Raw genomic sequence first — 17,652 nt, 5'->3', positions numbered from 1 at the left:
TGGAAACACATCCAAACAAAAGCGGTAGAACAAACAAGTCCATAGAATGGGACTGTTGAAGTGTACACAAAATCACCAGAGGCAGAGTTACAAAGCTTTTAAAAAAAGGGAATGTCCGGATTCAGTAAACCAAATGTAAATTTTTTTTGTATAATTTAAAAAAAAATAAAAAAAATAAAAAAAAAAATTTTGCGATATACTTCCTGCATCAATTTATCCTGGTTTTCAAGATGCTTGTTCTTATTTAGTAGGAATATTTATGGTTTACTTCCAGTGGACAAAAAAAATCTGTCTACAGTCATGCGATGGACCGCACGTGCTGGGATCAGTGGCGTAGCTATAGGGGGGGTCGCAATTGCGACCGGGCCTCTAAGCCAGACAGACCAGACAGACCAGAGGAGGATAAGGATCTCCTCACCCAGTCGTGGAAATGAAGATAGGTAAGTAATTATGTTATTTTTCTATTAGGTACATACATATGGGGCTTTATACTGTACATGACAGCTAAGGGTGGCATTATACTGTATTGGGGCATTCTACTTTATGGGACAGCTATGGAGAGCATTATACTGTATGGGGCATTATATAGTATGTGGCAGCTATGGGGGGGCTGTATACTGTATGGGGGCATTATACTTTATGGGACAGCTATGGGGGCTCTATACCGTATGTGGCAGCTATGGAGGGCATTATACTGTATGGGGCATTATATTGTATTGGGGGGCTATATTGTATGGGGGCATTATATTGTATGGGGCAGCTATGTGCGGCAATATACTGTGGGGCAGCTATGGGGGCTTTATACTGTATGGGGCATTATACTGTATGTGGCAGCTATGGGCATTATACTGTATGGGGGCAGCTATGGGCATTATACTGCATGGAGGGTAACTATGGAGAGCATTATACTGTATGGGGGGCAGCTATGGAGAGCATTATACTGTATGGGGGGCAGCAATGGAGAGCATTATACTGTATGGGGGGCAGCTATGGAGAGCATTATACTGTATGGGGCATTATATTGTATGCGGCAGCTATGGGGGGCATTATACTGTATGGGGCATTATACTGTATGGGACAGCTAATGGGGGGCTTTATACTGTATGGGGGGCATTATCCTGTATGTGGCAGCTATGGAGTGCATTATAGTGTATGGGGCAGCTATGGGGGCATTACACTATGTGGCAGCTATGGGGGGCATTATATTGTATGGGGCAGCTATGGGTGGCAATATACTGTGGGGGCAACTATGGGGCATTATACTGTGCGGGGGCTGATATGGGGGCATTATACTGTGTGGGGACAGCTATGAGGGCATTATACTGTGTGGGGACAGCTATGAGGGCATTATACTGTGGAGGCATTCATGGGGTCTATCGGGCAAGGCAGCTGGGCATAGGAATGCGCAGGTATCTGGTGGTGTTAAGGGGTCCAAGTTGAATTCTTTCACCAGGGCCCATGAGCCTTTAGCTACACCCCTGGCTGGGATTGTTACGGTTACAGTTTGTGTATCAATGCTGTGTCTTCTAATGATCCCAGAACCTGTGTGTCTATCACATGACCATGGACAGAATTTTATCCACTGGAAGTAAACAATGAATGTTCCTACTGAACAACAACAAGCAGAGATTTTGAAAACGGATGGGCTCAGTGACAGCTGGTCCTCCGTGTCGGGCACGCAGGATCGAGCGGTTATCGATCACATCTAAGTTTATAAGATGTGATCGATAACCGCTCGATCCTGCGTGTCTGACTGGCTTAGCGACAGCGGGTCCTGCTTGTCTGTCCTGCTGACCTAACGGATACAGGTTTCGGCGCAAGATACAGCTGTTCTGTATACAGTATATAAAGCAGCTTTATCTGGAAACGGTGTTACTGTTCATTGAAAGCAGTCAAGCAGTTAATGGAGACCACCATACACAACAACAAGTACAAGGCTGCAATAATCCCAGACTGGGTAGACAAACCTACAAGTTTGCTACTGGCATCTTACTTTTTTGTGCGGCTTTATAAATCACGTCTTCGGAAGTTTATATTGCCTGGCTACTAAAAACATCAGACTGGCGCCTAAAGATTATAGTGATGTGTCTATATCACTCCAGCTGGCAGGAGTCAAGTGCGCGGTCCACGACCCTGGAGCAGTGAAAACATGTTCTCTGGAGTGATGAATCACACATCACCATTTGGCATTCAAAGCAAATCCACTTGATGTGACAGACCGGAAAACGCTCCCTGATAAATCGTAGAGTCAACTGTAAAGCGCGCTGAAGGAGAAAACGTTCTGGGGCAACTTTTGTTGTGTGGACGCGGCCTCTTAAGGTGTTGTCCACTACTGGACAACCGATGACCTATTCACCGGATAGGTCATCAGTATATAAATCGGTGCGCATCCGACACCCGAGCCATGCGAAGATCAGCTGCTCGGGTGGTCTGCGGGCACTGGATGTCCTGGCAGTACTGCAGCTCGGCCGCTATTCCATGACCGGAGCGATCTGCTTCGGCATGGACGTCTGGTAGCCGGAGCGGCATAAAAAGGTGCAGGGTCCGGGTGTCGGACCCCCATAGATCATGTACTGATGACCTATCCGGCGGATAGGTCATCAGTTGTCCGGTAGTGGACAACCCCTTTAAGGGGTTATCAGGACATCCCCTTAAGATATGCCACTCTCCATGTGCCGGAATGGAATGCCGCTCTGGTGAACCCGGCGTGTCCTTGCATTACATGGACGGTCATTCTTTTGAATGGCTGGCATGTAAGGCTACATTTGAAGCAGCTGCTGCAGGGGAAATGTGTGGCTGCCTGCTGTTTTCCCTGAAGAGAATCACAGAGGGCGAGAAAAGCTGGACCCATGGCGATAAGCAGAACGATGCGCCGGCTTCCTTTTGAAAAGTTCTTGTCCTCATAAAACAAACCCGGTAACCTGGCCATACACTTGGACAATGTGGCCAATCAATCGTAAATCAACATGTCAAGCTTAACTAGATCAGATCAGGTACATGACAAAAAAAAACAAAAAACGCATGAGCCTTTTAAGCCCACAACTTTCTTCACCTAGCCACTAGCTCTTTTTCCGTCAGTTCCATAGACTTTGAATGGAGCAGCACCGTGCATGCTTAGCCTCCGCTACATTCAAACTCCTCCTAGCTTTCCTCTTGCGGTTGGGGGGGGGGGCCCCATCGTTCTAGCATTTATCACTTATCCAGTGGATATGTGAAAAATTCTTTAGGCTGGAATACCAACTATTGATAGCCAAAAGTAAGTCCCAATTATTAAACCAGGTGTGAGGCAGAAATAAGGGCAATTATATTCAACACTTATATTTGGGCCTTTTAAAGGATTTAACATATCGGAGATTAAAGATAGATTGGGTTCAGTGAGAACAAGTCCCACTGATTAAATCGGGATCATCACATTGATATATAACAAACATCATGAGAGAGTTTAGCCGATATCCTTTTAACTAAACAAATGAATAATCACGTGCTGCAAGATCCAATAGTCACGTGGATCCCTGAGGTATTAAACCAGAGGATCAGTACAGATCATCATGTAGAAATTCCAGGCTTCTTGTGTATGAGGAGGAAGCTCAGCTATGAAAACATTCAGTCACAAAACGTAGTAAGAAGAAACATTCACATTATTACAAACCTTGTACATTTTCCTTAGTGATCTATATGGGAGGTTTAAAGAGTTAGTTCCTTACAAGATCATATGTACGTCCTCCTCTAGTGCCGAAACTAAATACAGCGGTCGCTCCGTCAGCGACTACTAAACAGGGATTGTCCGAAGTAGACAAAAACGTCTTCGCCACCAACTTCTATTTGCACCCCCTATAGCTACACCCCAAAAAGGAAACTGGTGCCTGACAGTACCCCAAGTTCTGATAAAAGTTGTGTCATTTGTTTCTGCAGAAGAGATCCCACAAGAAAAGAAGAAACACAAATATATGGTGTACTTTGATTCAAAAGCTTCCCAGATTGCAGCCCTTTCAACTAATGCCATCTTATAAATTAAACTGGTGCTTAGGAGCTACAGGAACATACCTTTCAAATATTTTATCTTTAGATGAAATTTCTAATTAATCTAAATATCTTGCTGCTCCTAACAAAAAAAAAAACAGAAACCTCATGTGCCAACATGACAGAAATGTGGCACATGACATGCAGTAACGCAGATTCAGGGAGGAATCGTTCACATCTGCGTTGAAGGCTCCATTAGGGGCTTTAGTCACAGATCTGGTCAAAAAGGCTGAGGACTGCACTACTTTGTCTAGAAAAATGGACACCATGACAGAAACCCAGCAGAACCAATCAAAGTTAATAGCGTCAGCCTGGCGCCAATGGTGTTTATCATGCAACGGATCCAGCGCTTCCGATATTTCGTATTCAGGCCCTATGATGGAGCAGAGCAACGAAAACACCGAACACAGATGTGACTAAAGCTTTATTGTGACAGAACAGAAAAATGGCAATTGAGCTATGATTACTAGCTATTTACACATAGATGTTCCATGGCTGGTTAACATTATATGACAGTAGATTACCACAATTCTGTCAGAATATCAGGTGAAATTTGTACATAAATGAGGATTTTAAATACAAAACCTGACACTTTAGAAAAACAATTTAAGGCGACATGCACACTGCAATGCCCGTAATCACGGTCTGTAAATATACGTGCACGGCCGAGGACAGCCTCCCACATATTTGTCCCGTGTTCCCATACAAAGTATGGGAGTATGGTCCGTAAAAAGCAAGATAGGACATGTCCTATCTTTTGCGAAGGCTTTCTACAGCCCGGTCACTTTCCCGCAGATATACGGGAAGGTGTCAGTGGTCAATAGTAATTAATGGGTCCGTAATTACGGATCTGCAATTACGGTCCACAATTACGGACTAAATCTACGATCGTGCGGATGGGGCTAACAGGTTGGATTACGATGGATAGTGCAAATGATTATTTTCATGGCCAAACGGTATTATGGGAAGGGAAATGTCAATGATGTGCATGAACCCCAAAAATGCCACCAAAATTTACTGCACAAGTGATTGCAACCCATGAGAAAAAAACCCTACTTGCTTATAAAATAAAAAAGGAACAGTATGGGCTCATAGCAGTGTATGAGCGCCATATCACAGATCCATAAGACACCAATATAGGATCTGTAACGAGTGCATGGTGCCTTCTAGGTATAGGGCCATTGCCCCTTTCCTGCACGTTTTGACGTCTGATGACAGATCTAGTGTGCTGGTCTCAGTGTAAAAGCTGGTCCCTAGTTATCCATGAGGCAGCCCAACTGTATGGTTAGGTATGGGGGAGTTTTATGATAAAAACACACAATTTCCCTGGAACATTTAGACATTTTATTTCAAATGTGTGATCATTAGTACCACTATATGAAAAAATAAACGCAAGAAGTAAACTGTGGCAGCTGAAAGGTCTACTGATGCAATAGATCATTCAAGTACCAAACTATGTGGTCACCGTTCACACATTTCCTTCAATAGAATAAATAACATACAAAAAGTCCAGAACAGGAAACGGACATTAATGTCCCCCTAAAGTATGAAGTGAGCTAGGAAGGCTTGTGGTGGCTCATGAATAGAAGCCACCAGTGCTACTGTGGTATAAAATGTGACCACGCCAGTCTTCAGAAGAATGAAGTGTGGCCACCACTGCTGGTGTTGTGAAGGGCTACATAGTGAAGTCACGTCTGAAGGAGGTGGTTCAAGATCTGGGACCCTCACAAAAACAAAAAGGGGCCAATGAAATAAACTGATACACCGCATTAAATCACAACTCTGAGGACCTTTTACTCTAGTGGTCAGTGGGGGCTTCAATATTTCGTGATATCAGAAGAGATCTCGAATTAAAAAAAAAAAAGTCTGAAGGGGTGAATAGTTTTTAAGATATCTCTCATATATATATATATATATATATATATATATATATATATATATATATATATATATATATATATAAAAACCCACTTATTTGCCTTGGTTCTTAAAATTAAAGAAAGATATAAAAAAAAAAAATAATAATAATTTTCCAGCATATCGGACTTACAAAAAAGAAAAACAAAAAGATCAAACTTTTACCTTCATATCGATTTGGGGAATCACATCCCTTTTGTGGAGTTGCCACACGCAGGAAGATCTGCTGTCTCCAAGAATGTCGCCGTGTCCTCACTGGACTGTTGCACGCTGCTTCACTTTGAATAGACTTGCACTCAAAGTCACTAATAGACACAAAAATAATACATATAGAACATTAAGTCTGCATTCAATATAATTATATATACTGTTACATAAAGTGGTTGTTCAGGCAGGGGGCTGTTTTTCATATGGATGACCTGGCTACATGACAGGTCATCAGTATATAAAACGGTGGGGGTCCGACACCTGGATACCGCACCTATCAGCTGTTGTGGTTACCTCTAGGCACCAAAAGTTATGCAGTGGTTGGTACTGGAAGCAGATGGCTCCGGACACCGTATAGTGGCCATGCTGCAGTACTGCTCCCATTCAAGTGAACCCAGCATTGCCGCTATACAGTGACTGGAGCCATCTGCTTCCAGCACCAACCCTGCACAGCTTCCGGTACCCAGAACAGCTGACTGGTGCGGGGTCTGGGTGTCAGACCCCCACCTAACATATACGGATGACCTATCCTGTGGCATAATCAGTGTGAAAAACTGCCCCATGACCAAAACAACCCATTTTATATTCAAGGAGAAGAACGTATTGTTTTTGAGTTGACAAAACCGTATGAACAGGATTATAGAAGGACTAGTAAATTCTACATTACATCCAAATGAAGGGAAAGTGAACTGAGATACTGTAAAAGGGACAATTAGTAAAATGGAGCTGTAAAAACCACCACAAGAACACCTACCGTTCCTTGTTAAATTCCGATGCACTATGTTCTGCTACAGGCGCAAGAAACTTAAGAAAGTTTGGCACAGAGGAGGAAGAGTGAAGTTTCTTTCGAAAAGAAGTGCGGTAGAAGAGGCTGAGAGCATAGATCAGAAAAAGGAGGAAATTATAGATTAATAAAAAGAGGAAAAAAAAAAAAAAAAGTAGTACTAGAATGGCTACATAAAACATGGGATACACCTTTCAATCTATGGACATTAAGTCCTGGAAAATCCTTTGGCTAGGCAATCAATAGGTCATCGGTGGAGGTCTGACTCACGGTAATAGTACCGCAGCTCCTTTCTATTCACTTGAATGGGGGTGAGCTGCAGTACCAGGCACAGCCACAGGCGCCACAGCCCCTACATGCAGCTGATCGGCTCTGGTACAATAGTTAGACCACAATCGATTAGATATCGATGACCTGTCCAAAGGATAGGCCACATGTGTTGCAATCCTAGAAGAGACCCTTTAAGTAAAAGTGAAACAGAATAAAAAAAAAAAAAAATATATATAACTTTCCAATATTAAAAAACAAACATTGTGTTCAGCACTTTTCACGTTAGCGTCATGGCTTCTGTTTAGAACGGCGACATGATAGCTACGACCGATTTGTTTTTCTACAGGATCCAATGGTCCAATTAATAATGGTTTTGCTGAGGGAAGCCACAGACGCTGAAGATGAAATGTAGTATTACATGGCAGCCGTTCAGAGGTTATACAAATAGTGCAGTTTGTTCTGGCTCATAGGAGGGAGATCCCAAACAAGGGGACCCCTACACTCGGACATCCATATGCACGAATAGGCTTTATGGACAGGGGTTGTCCTGAAGAGAATCCCTTTGTTGGTGCACACTGTACTATTCTTACCATGAAAAATACTGAAATCCTTGACGAACATAACGCAGATGTGAATAGAGCTATTCGAAGTAAAATTGAATTCGTAAATATGCCACAAAAAATGCTAATTAGCTTAAAAGCATAGGTTCACATTTGTAACAAATTGTTTTTTCTTTATTGCCCCAAATGCATCAAAATAAAAATTACAGCAACATCGCAAATATCTCCAGTCATTTAATGTGTACAGTGCCTAAAGAGACCTATGTGTCTCCATGGTTACAGACTACAAACAAATCCTATGTAGTCTGATCTTTCAGTTATACTCCCATCTGTTCACCTACTTCTTGGTAACATACATTCGACAGGTTAGTGAGGAGTAGATGGAAGGGTGAATGCCTGCAGGACCAGACTATACAGGGTTTGTTTGTAGTCTGTAACCATGAAGACACTGGTCTCCATAGGTGCTGTAAACAAAATGATAGATTTTTTATTTTTTTAACGTGCTTAATTTATGAAGGTAGATATAGCCTTTAAAATCATCCATAAATATAATGATTTTAGTTTATTTTCTCAAGTTCACAAAATAAAAATAAAAAAAATAAAAATAAATCTGTTTTAGTTGCAATTGTTTTCAAGGAAAGCACGGTAAAAACCAATATGGCCGTAATTGTAGCGCCCACCGGGATAGTATGCCAACTTTCCTAGAACTCTAATCATCAAATCCACCAAGTTATATAGTGATACAGGAGACGTGGGGTGGTGATGCAACGGTCTCATTACTATGTAGATTTGCCACTAAGGGGTTCTGTAAATGCTGCGGGTTTACTCCTGAGCAAGCTGCACCGGCGGCCATAGTGGTGATCACCGAACTACCCGAGAAACCGATATAAAACTAAGCAATGGCTGAATACAATTTTAAAGAACACGCACACACACACTTTTCCTAGTGATATTTTATGGAGTAATAATATTCATGCCTACAGATGTAGCAAAGTTTAAGTTGGCTTTTATAACTTGCTGCAGCGTGAGATCACAAAAAAGCCATGGAAAATGAGTCAAGTTAAAAACGGCTCAATCTGTATATACATACATACATACATACATACACACACACACACACACACACACACACACACACAGCCATCTTTCAGCTGGGGAATTAAAACAAATAAAAAAGTTACAGCAAAGCACTAAATACATTTCACCAATGTTAACACATTCGGATGCACACAATACAATGAGTACATTCTAAGCATCTTCCATCTTTACATTACAAATTCATTTGGGAAAGACACGGCCAGTAATACCAGATCACATGGACTATAAGACACTAAAATAAATTACACCCCCCCCCCCCCCCAGGTTTCAGTGCTTCCTACATATTTCACATAACTCCATATCCTAGTAGCAGTGATGAGCTCTCCCACGTACGTAGCGCTTATGTAACAGACTTTACAGGTTATTAATGCCACCAATGTTGATCAGCTCAGCAGAACAAACATGAAAGCACCTCAGGATCTCTGTATTTCTATTAGATGTATCTATAGATCAAACATAAAAAGACTGCACAGTTCTCGGAAGCTCGCTGGAACCCAAGACACATGCAGATATGACCAAGCAAGAAACCGTGCAGGACAAGGACCACAAAGACAGCTTCTTCTGCTCACCTCTTCTGAGTGACCGATCCACTAGGTTCTCCACCGGAGTGATGCCTTAGCTTTTTAAGGAACCTAGGAGAAGCGGCTGCAGTGACAGGAGGAGAAGGGGCAGCTTCCTCAGATTGTGCTGAACTGCTGTCAGACACTCTTGAAGCCGAGCTGGAACTAGACGCCAGAATTCCAGCCAGCAAGGGAGGGGAGTGGTGGAGAGAGAATTCAGTAGAGGTAGAGATTATGAACAAGGTAGCAAAATATGACAAACCTATCTTCTAGTTCATGTAGAGTCAATGAAGAGAGATTATGGCCTGCACTAATGAAATATGTTCAATGTGGCAAGAACAGGCATATAAATTCATGTATGGATAGTTTCAGGCGCCGAGTATGGTCGCCACTACGTAGTGTGCGTATATGCGGCTTACTTTATTTTGGGAGTAGCGGGGCAATCTGGATTTCCTTTGAAATAAACAGTGAGTGCCGCAATTGTCGGGAAATCATAAGAGCCATTCTATAAATTTTACTTATATAGTCTATTTTTGTAGCCATCAAATCTATAAAGCGAGACCATGTCAGCTCTGATAAAAACATTCTAATGTAATATTTTTTTTAAAAATAACACACTGCATTCCCCTAATTATAATAAAATTGCCATGTGACGTTCACAAGCGGTTTATGTGTGAAGTCTTAAAGAGTCTCTGTCACCACATTAGAAGTGGCCTATTTTCTACTTAATGTGATTGGTGCTGTAATGTAGATTACAGCAGTGGTTTTTTATTTCGAAAAACGATCGATTTTGAACAAGTTATGACCTATTTTAGATTTACGCTAATGACTTTAATGCCCAACTGGGCGTTTAGCTTTTGACCAAGTGGGTGTTGTAAAGAAAAGTGTATGACGCTGACCAATCAGCGTCATACACTTCTCTCCATTCATGTACTCCGCACATCGTGATCTTGCGAGATCACGATGTGCTTTCACATACACACCCATTAACGTTACTGAAGTGTTTTGAGAGTGAATAGACATCACCTCCAGCCAGGATGCGATGTCTATTCACAATTCCGACACTTCGGTAACGTTTGTGTGTCACTTACTCACACAGCACATCGAGATCACGCTTGCTGTCATTAAGTCCCACACAAACGTTACCGAAGTGTCGGGATTGTGAATAGACATCACGTCCTGGCTGGAAGCGATGTCTATTTACTCTCAAGACACTTCAGTAATGTTAATGTGTGAGTAAGTGACAGCAAGCGTGATCTCGCAAGATCACTATGTGCGGAGCTCATGAATGGAGAGAAGTATATGACGCGGACTGGTCAGCGTCATACACTTCTCTCCACAAAGCCAACTTGGTCAAAAGCTAAAAAAAAAAAAAACGCCCAGTTGGGCATTAAGAATGTAATTAGCATAAATCTAAAATAGGTCATAACTTGGTCAAAATTACAGAGGTTTTTTGATTTAGAAAAACGATCAATCTACATTACAGTGCCGATCACATTATGTAGAAGATAGGGCACTTATAATGTGGTGACAGAGCCTCTAAGTGGTCATACACCTTAGATAGCTGTTGGCCACTATTCTTCTTGACCGCCCCCCCCCCCCCATACACACTTGTTTGAGGGTGCACGTGAGAGGAATAGGCCGCTGCCAGACACCTCTGGAGTCGACTTATCCCCTATGAGAACAAAGGATCGCGCATGTTAAAATCCTACAGCTCGATCCTTCTCTTCCCTGAACACCCCCATTCACATTAGATGGTCGGCTGGCCCCACCAAAATCGGCAGGTTTGGCTGACATGCATCTAATGTCTACAGGCACCATTTGGTGCACAGACGCACATAGCAGAAATAATCCACAGGTGATGTGGGTTTTGAAGGATTTCACTCTGTGCATCGCAAAGAGGTGAAATCAGGGGTGAAAATCTGTGCCAATTGCAAGGGCTCATTGCAGATCTGAAAAACGTAACCAGATTTTTTCGGCTACATGTGAATAAGGGTTTGTAAAGCCTGTACACATGTATCGTATTGCAGATCTTTAGATTGTAGTCTGCACCAAAATTCTCAAATCCACCACATCTGAACGTGGCTTTAATATTTCTAGTCAACCATATTTTAACTATATCCATTCTTGGGAAAGATGGGTGCCAACCAATATGGTTACCATTTCCACAGGTTCTTTTTGCGGTTTAATTTTATTATTTTAAAAAGGGAAAATGCTTGTTAAGTTTTATTTAAGGAAAATCAATACATTTATGACCCATAATTTAAACACCACGAGGGTAGAACACCTGCTAGAGGAGACACTTCCCATATCTCGTAATTGTAATGCAGCTGGTATAGAAATAAGCATATAATCAAGTTTCTCTTTTCAAAAACATATCCTTTTAAAATCAAAAGATTCAGCGTCATGACACTCACATACAAAAAATAAAATGTAAATATCATCCAGCGTGTTAACCCGTTAGTGACCGGCCCATCATGTTTTTACATCGGCCACTAACGGGCCTTATTCCGATGCCATAGACTTTTTACGTCGCGGCATCGGAATAAGTAAACAGAGCAGGGAGCTGTCAAATCTCCCTGCTCTCAGCTGCCAGAGGCAGCTGAGGGCTGGGAGCGTCCCTGCTCTGCCGGGTGAGATCGATATTAGTATCGATCTCACCTGTTTAACCCCTCAGATGCGGTGCTCAATATAAAGCACCGCATCGGAGTGATTTTGGAGAGGGAGGGAGCTCCCCCTCTCTCCCACAGATACGATCTTCGAGTGTCTGTGTCTCTAATGGCAGCCGGGGGCCTAATAAAGGCCCCCAGGTCTGCCTGTAATGAATGCCTGCTAGATCATGCCGGAGGCATGACCTAGCAGATGCCTGTCCGTTTTAAACGGACAGGCATAATACACTGCAATACAAAAGTATTGCAGTGTATTATAATAGCGAATCGCAGAATCGCATATTAAAGTCCCCTAGTGGGACTAGTAAAAAAGTTAAAAAAAGTTTAATAAAGTTAATAAAAAAAAAAGTGAAAAAAAAAAAAAAATAAACACTTTTTCCCCCTTACAAAATGCTTTACTATTAAAAAAACAAAATAAAATAAAGTAAAAAAAAGTTACACATTTGGTATCGCCGCGTCCGTAACGACCCCGACTATAAAGCTATTACATTACTTAACCCGCACGGTGAACGCCGTAAAAAATGAAATAAAAAACGGCAGAAAAATTGCTGTTTTCTGTGAATCCTGACTTTAAAAAAAATGTGATTAAAAAGTCGCATCTACTCCAAAATGGTACCAATAAAAACTACAAGTCTCCCCGCAAAAAAAAAAGGCCTCATACAACCGCATCGGCGAAAAAATAAAAACATTACGGCTCTTCAAATATGGAGACACAAAAACAAATAATTTTGAAAAAAAAGCGTTTTTACTGTGTAAAAATAGTAAAACATACAAAAACTATACAAATTTGGTATCGTTGCAATCGTAACAACCCGCTGAATAAAGTTAGTGTTATTTATACCACACGGTAAACAGCGTAGATTTAGGACGCAAAAAAGAGTGGCGAAATTTCAGATTTTTTTCTATTCCCCCCCCCAAAAAAAGTTAATAAAAGTTAGTCAATAAATAATATGTACCTCAAAATGGTGCTATTAAAAAATACTTGTCCCGCAAAAAACAAGACCTTATACAGCTATGTCGACGCAAAAATAAAAAGGTTATAGCTCTTGGAATGAGACGATTGAAAAACGTCAAAAATAGGCTGGTCATTAAGGGGTTAAAGTCCATAATAAATCCGGAAGAGTTCTTCTCGGTCCCCTTCCTTTCTCAAGCATGTTTGAGAAAGGGGGCAGACCTCCGAAACGACCAGGAAGAACTCATCCGGATTTATTATGGGCTTTAACACACTGGATGAGATTGACATTTATTTTTTGTATGATCAACATGATACTGAAACTTTGAGAAAAGGAAATATTTTTGTAAGGAGAAAAACAGAATTGTTACGCGCTTTTTTTACATAGGTTGTCACGACCATATACAGTGAAGGAAATAAGTATTTGATCCCTTGCTGATTTTGTAAGTTTGCCCACTGTCAAAGACATGAGCAGTCTAGAATTTTTAGGCTAGGTTAATTTTACCAGTGAGAGATAGATTATATAGAAAAAAAACAAGAAAAACAGAAAACCACATTGTCAAAATTCTATATATTTATTTGCATTGTGCACAGAGAAATAAGTATTTGATCCCCTACCAACCATTAAGAGTTCATCCTCCTCCAGACCAGTTACACGCTCCAAATCAACTTGGTGCCTGCATTAAAAACAGCTGTCTTACATGGTCACCTGTATGAAAGACTCCTGTCCACAGACTCAATTAATCAGTCTGACTCTAACCTCTCCAACATGGGCAAGACCAAAGAGCTTTCTAAGGATGTCAGGGACAAGATCATAGACCTGCACAAGGCTGGAATGGGCTACAAAACCATAAGGAAGACGCTGGGTGAGAAGGAGACAACTGTTGGTGCAATAGTAAGAAAATGGAAGACATACATAATGACTGTCAATCGACATCGATCTGGGGCTCCATGCAAAATCTCACCTCGTGGGGTATCCTTGATCCTGAGGAAGGTGAGAGCTCAGCCGAAAACTACACGGGGGGAACTTGTAAATGATCTCAAGGCAGCTGGGACCACAGTCACCAAGAAAACCATTGGTAACACATTACGCCGTAATGGATTAAAATCCTGCAGTGCCCGCAAGGTCCCCCTGCTTCAGAAGGCACATGTACAGGCCCGTCTGAAGTTTGCAAATGAACATCTGGATGATTCTGAGAGTGATTGGGAGAAGGTGCTGTGGTCAGATGAGACTAAAATTGAGCTCTTTGGCATTAACTCAACTCGCTGTGTTTGGAGGAACAGAAATGCTGCCTATGACCCAAAGAACACCGTCCCCACTGTCAAGCATGGAGGTGGAAACATTATGTTTTGGGGGTGTTTCTCTGCTAAGGGCACAGGACTACTTCACTGCATCAATGGGAGAATGGATGGAGCCATGTACCGTCAAATCCTGAGTGACAACCTCCTTCCCTCCACCAGGACATTAAAAATGGCTCGTGGCTGGGTCTTCCAGCACGACAATGACCCGAAACATACAGCCAAGGCAACAAAGGAGTGGCTCAAAAAGAAGCACATTAAGGTCATGGAGTGGCCTAGCCAGTCTCCAGACCTTAATCCCATCGAAAACTTATGGAGGGAGCTGAAGATCCGAGTTGCTAAGAGACAGTCTCGAAATCGTAATGATTTACAGATGATCTGCAAAGAGGAGTGGGCCAAAATTCCATCTAACATGTGTGCAAACCTCATCATCAACTACAAAATACTTCTGACTGCTGTGCTTGCCAACAAGGGTTTTGCCACCAAGTATGAAGTCTTGTTTGCCAAAGGGATCAAATACTTATTTCTCTGTGCACAATGCAAATAAATATATAGAATTTTGACAATGTGGTTTTCTGTTTTTTTTTATTTTTATATATAATCTATCTCTCACTGGTAAAATTAACCTAGCCTAAAAATTCTAGACTGTTCATGTCCTTGACAGTGGGCAAACATACAAAATCAGCAAGGGATCAAATACTTATTTCCTTCACTGTAATTGAAAAAGTACATAAAAAAATCCTTTATTATTATGTCAATTAGACAAATGCAGACAAACAACATTAAGCACAATAAAATAGCATAACCCTCGCAGGATAAAAAATAAAATAAACACCCCTGACGAAGCACCTGCGAAACGCGTGTCGGGCTCAGCAGCAGACCCCCGGTCTTTGATCTCCCGGCTATTTCCCTACTCTGCAGGTGTATGTATATTGCTGTTTAAACATGATTATCTAGATTATATTTACACTTATCTATATACCAATCTGTGCAAAAGTTCCATACCTTGTACCTGCTCTAAAATTATTCATGCACTTTAGAACTTTTGGTGGATCGTTCGACCGGATTACTATCTGGTCTTGCTGCGCTATTCCGATTCCATTTTTTTTTATCCTGCGACGGTTATGCTATTTTATTGGGCTTAATGTTGTTTGTCTGCATTTGTCTAATTGACATAATAAAGGATTTTTTTGTACTTTTTCAATTATATGGTCGTGACCATTTTTTCCTTCTTTGGTTTGATCTGTCACTAGGACCACTGGTATATTTGGGGTTATTGCCCAGTTGGCTAAATTTTTATATAGGTTGTGTTTATGGAGACTCATTGGAGAATATAGTAGTTGTATAGCTCTAAAAACACAAAAACCCTGTCAGTCATTCAATTCAAATGGATTTTATCTTAATGGCGTTTTGCGCAATTATGGTATTTCAGATATTTTTTCTGGAATTTAAAACATTCTAGATATTTTTTGTATAAAATACTTTAGTAATAATCTCCGCAGCCTTGTGCCATTAAGACTGGTTACTGTAGAAGAATAATCCCAAATATGTAAAGTGATTTTATATCCATCTGTCTTTCTGTGAACACAGTTGAATTCAAAATAATTTAGAGAACAATCGTATGGGAATAATCTTTGACACAGCTTAGTTTTTGTCCTTTTTAGGTATACTTTATTTGCTATGTGCATAAATGAATAATACATGTAATAAGAACCACAAATTAAGACCCCCAAATCTGTTTGGTTGACCACCACTCAAATTTAGGTCGCAAATCTTATGCAAAAATAAAAAAATATATGACGTGGACTAACCACAAAAAAAAAGACATTTTATTTAAAAAAAAAGCCACGTGTCTAATGCACACAGCTAGTGTCAATATTGGTCTATGGAATGTTTCAGGATACTAACCTGTACGGATATACTGCAAGTAACGAGACCGAATGCAGAAATATTACCGCTCCTAAAGTACAAATTCTGCACAGGAGATCACACTATTTCACAGTCTACACTCCTGTACTTATGAAGACATATTGGAATAACTTCTTGCTTGGTTGTCCCTCCCTCATTACAGAATCCAGTTTTTAACTCTTGCAAGCTCAATGTATATTTGTAAAGACACGTCTGACACCATTTTACATGTATCAGCAGGAGAGTGTCACGATCTGAAAGAACTTCTCTGGCTTGCTAATGTATTTCATTCCTTACATCACATCGGATGGAAGATTCTCGGTCTTGTAGTTTCGTTCTCAAACGTGGACAGTTCGTTGCCGTAAAAAGGAGCTTACTCGATGAGCAGGATGTGAAGATTAGATGCTCGCGCCCAAGTCACTTGTTCCAAGATAAACACAATTATAAAAACACCTTGTAGGTTGATAGGTCGTTCTACATTATTAAAATATACCTATGGTATAGAGGTTTGCAAGCGGAATGGTCGATGTTACCCCCAGAACATGTCATCCAACTAGAGACCATCATCTGAACGGGATCTATCCTCCATGCAGAACTGGGGATTCAACTGAGGAAAATATATTTGGGAACAGGAGACGAAGTAGTTTCCTCTATAGAATTTTCCCTCTACTCCATCTAAGTATCTGGTTCAAACAAGAACCAGAAAATGAAGGAAAAAATGTGCCACCACCTAATCTAGGGAGGGCCCCCATGTAATTGCAATACCGGAGCCTTGATGGGAACGAACAAAATACACGAATGTTAGTTCAAGAGTGTATTACTGCGCAATTGAGGAGTGGAGGTTTCCTATAGTCTATGGGTGCGCCTCTCATAAGTAATAATGCATAGGATACCTAGACTTTGTTATTATAGTACTCGCATAATATACAGGGGATGGTGAAATCTGCACATTTTTTATTCTGCTGGAAATCTGTGCTTTGGCCAGAAGATTACACCAAAGCGTCATGCACACAAGAAAGCGATGGGCCCATACTGTACCTCGGATTTCATACAGAGGATTTTCCTAAATTACTTGATAGTAATTTTCCTTTATTATTACATAACATTTTTTCACACTTGGTGGGAATGCCCTATTGTGTGACCGGGTTTTGGAAAGAGATATACAACCTTATAAAAAAAACTTACATTGCCCTCTCTATTGATGCATTGCTCAATGGACCTTCGCCATTTAAACCTTAACATACCCGTACATTTTTACAATAAGGGTATGTTCACACGCACTGTTTTCAGATGTAATTCGGGCGTTTTACGCCTCGAATTACGCCTGAAAAAATGTCTCCATTACGCCTACAAACATTTGCCCATTGCTTTCAATGGGTTTTACGGTGTTCTGTTCCCACGAGGTGTT

At 41.1% G+C, this 17,652-nt stretch overlaps 1 protein-coding gene across 3 annotated transcripts in view; it reads right to left on the bottom strand.

Moving 5' to 3' along the window:
* Positions 1-17,652, bottom strand: part of TBC1D1 (TBC1 domain family member 1) — a 149,076-nt gene that overhangs the window by 54,817 nt on the left and 76,607 nt on the right. For 2 of the 3 annotated variants that reach the window (XM_075859047.1, XM_075859056.1), the window contains exons 11-13: positions 9,426-9,581; positions 6,899-7,015; positions 6,103-6,242 (exon numbers count right to left, since the gene is read on the bottom strand). In XM_075859047.1, the coding sequence (XP_075715162.1) occupies positions 6,103-6,242; positions 6,899-7,015; positions 9,426-9,581 (413 nt within the window). The remainder of the gene's footprint in view (positions 1-6,102; positions 6,243-6,898; positions 7,016-9,425; positions 9,582-17,652) is intronic. The other variant, XM_075859066.1, reaches the window with a different exon arrangement.

Source organism: Rhinoderma darwinii, chromosome 1 (genome assembly GCF_050947455.1).
Source record: "Rhinoderma darwinii isolate aRhiDar2 chromosome 1, aRhiDar2.hap1, whole genome shotgun sequence".
In the NCBI taxonomy this organism is placed as follows: Eukaryota; Metazoa; Chordata; class Amphibia; order Anura; family Rhinodermatidae; genus Rhinoderma; species Rhinoderma darwinii.
Note: the sequence above shows the minus strand (reverse complement) of the source record. Positions and strands in the feature narration are given on the sequence as shown.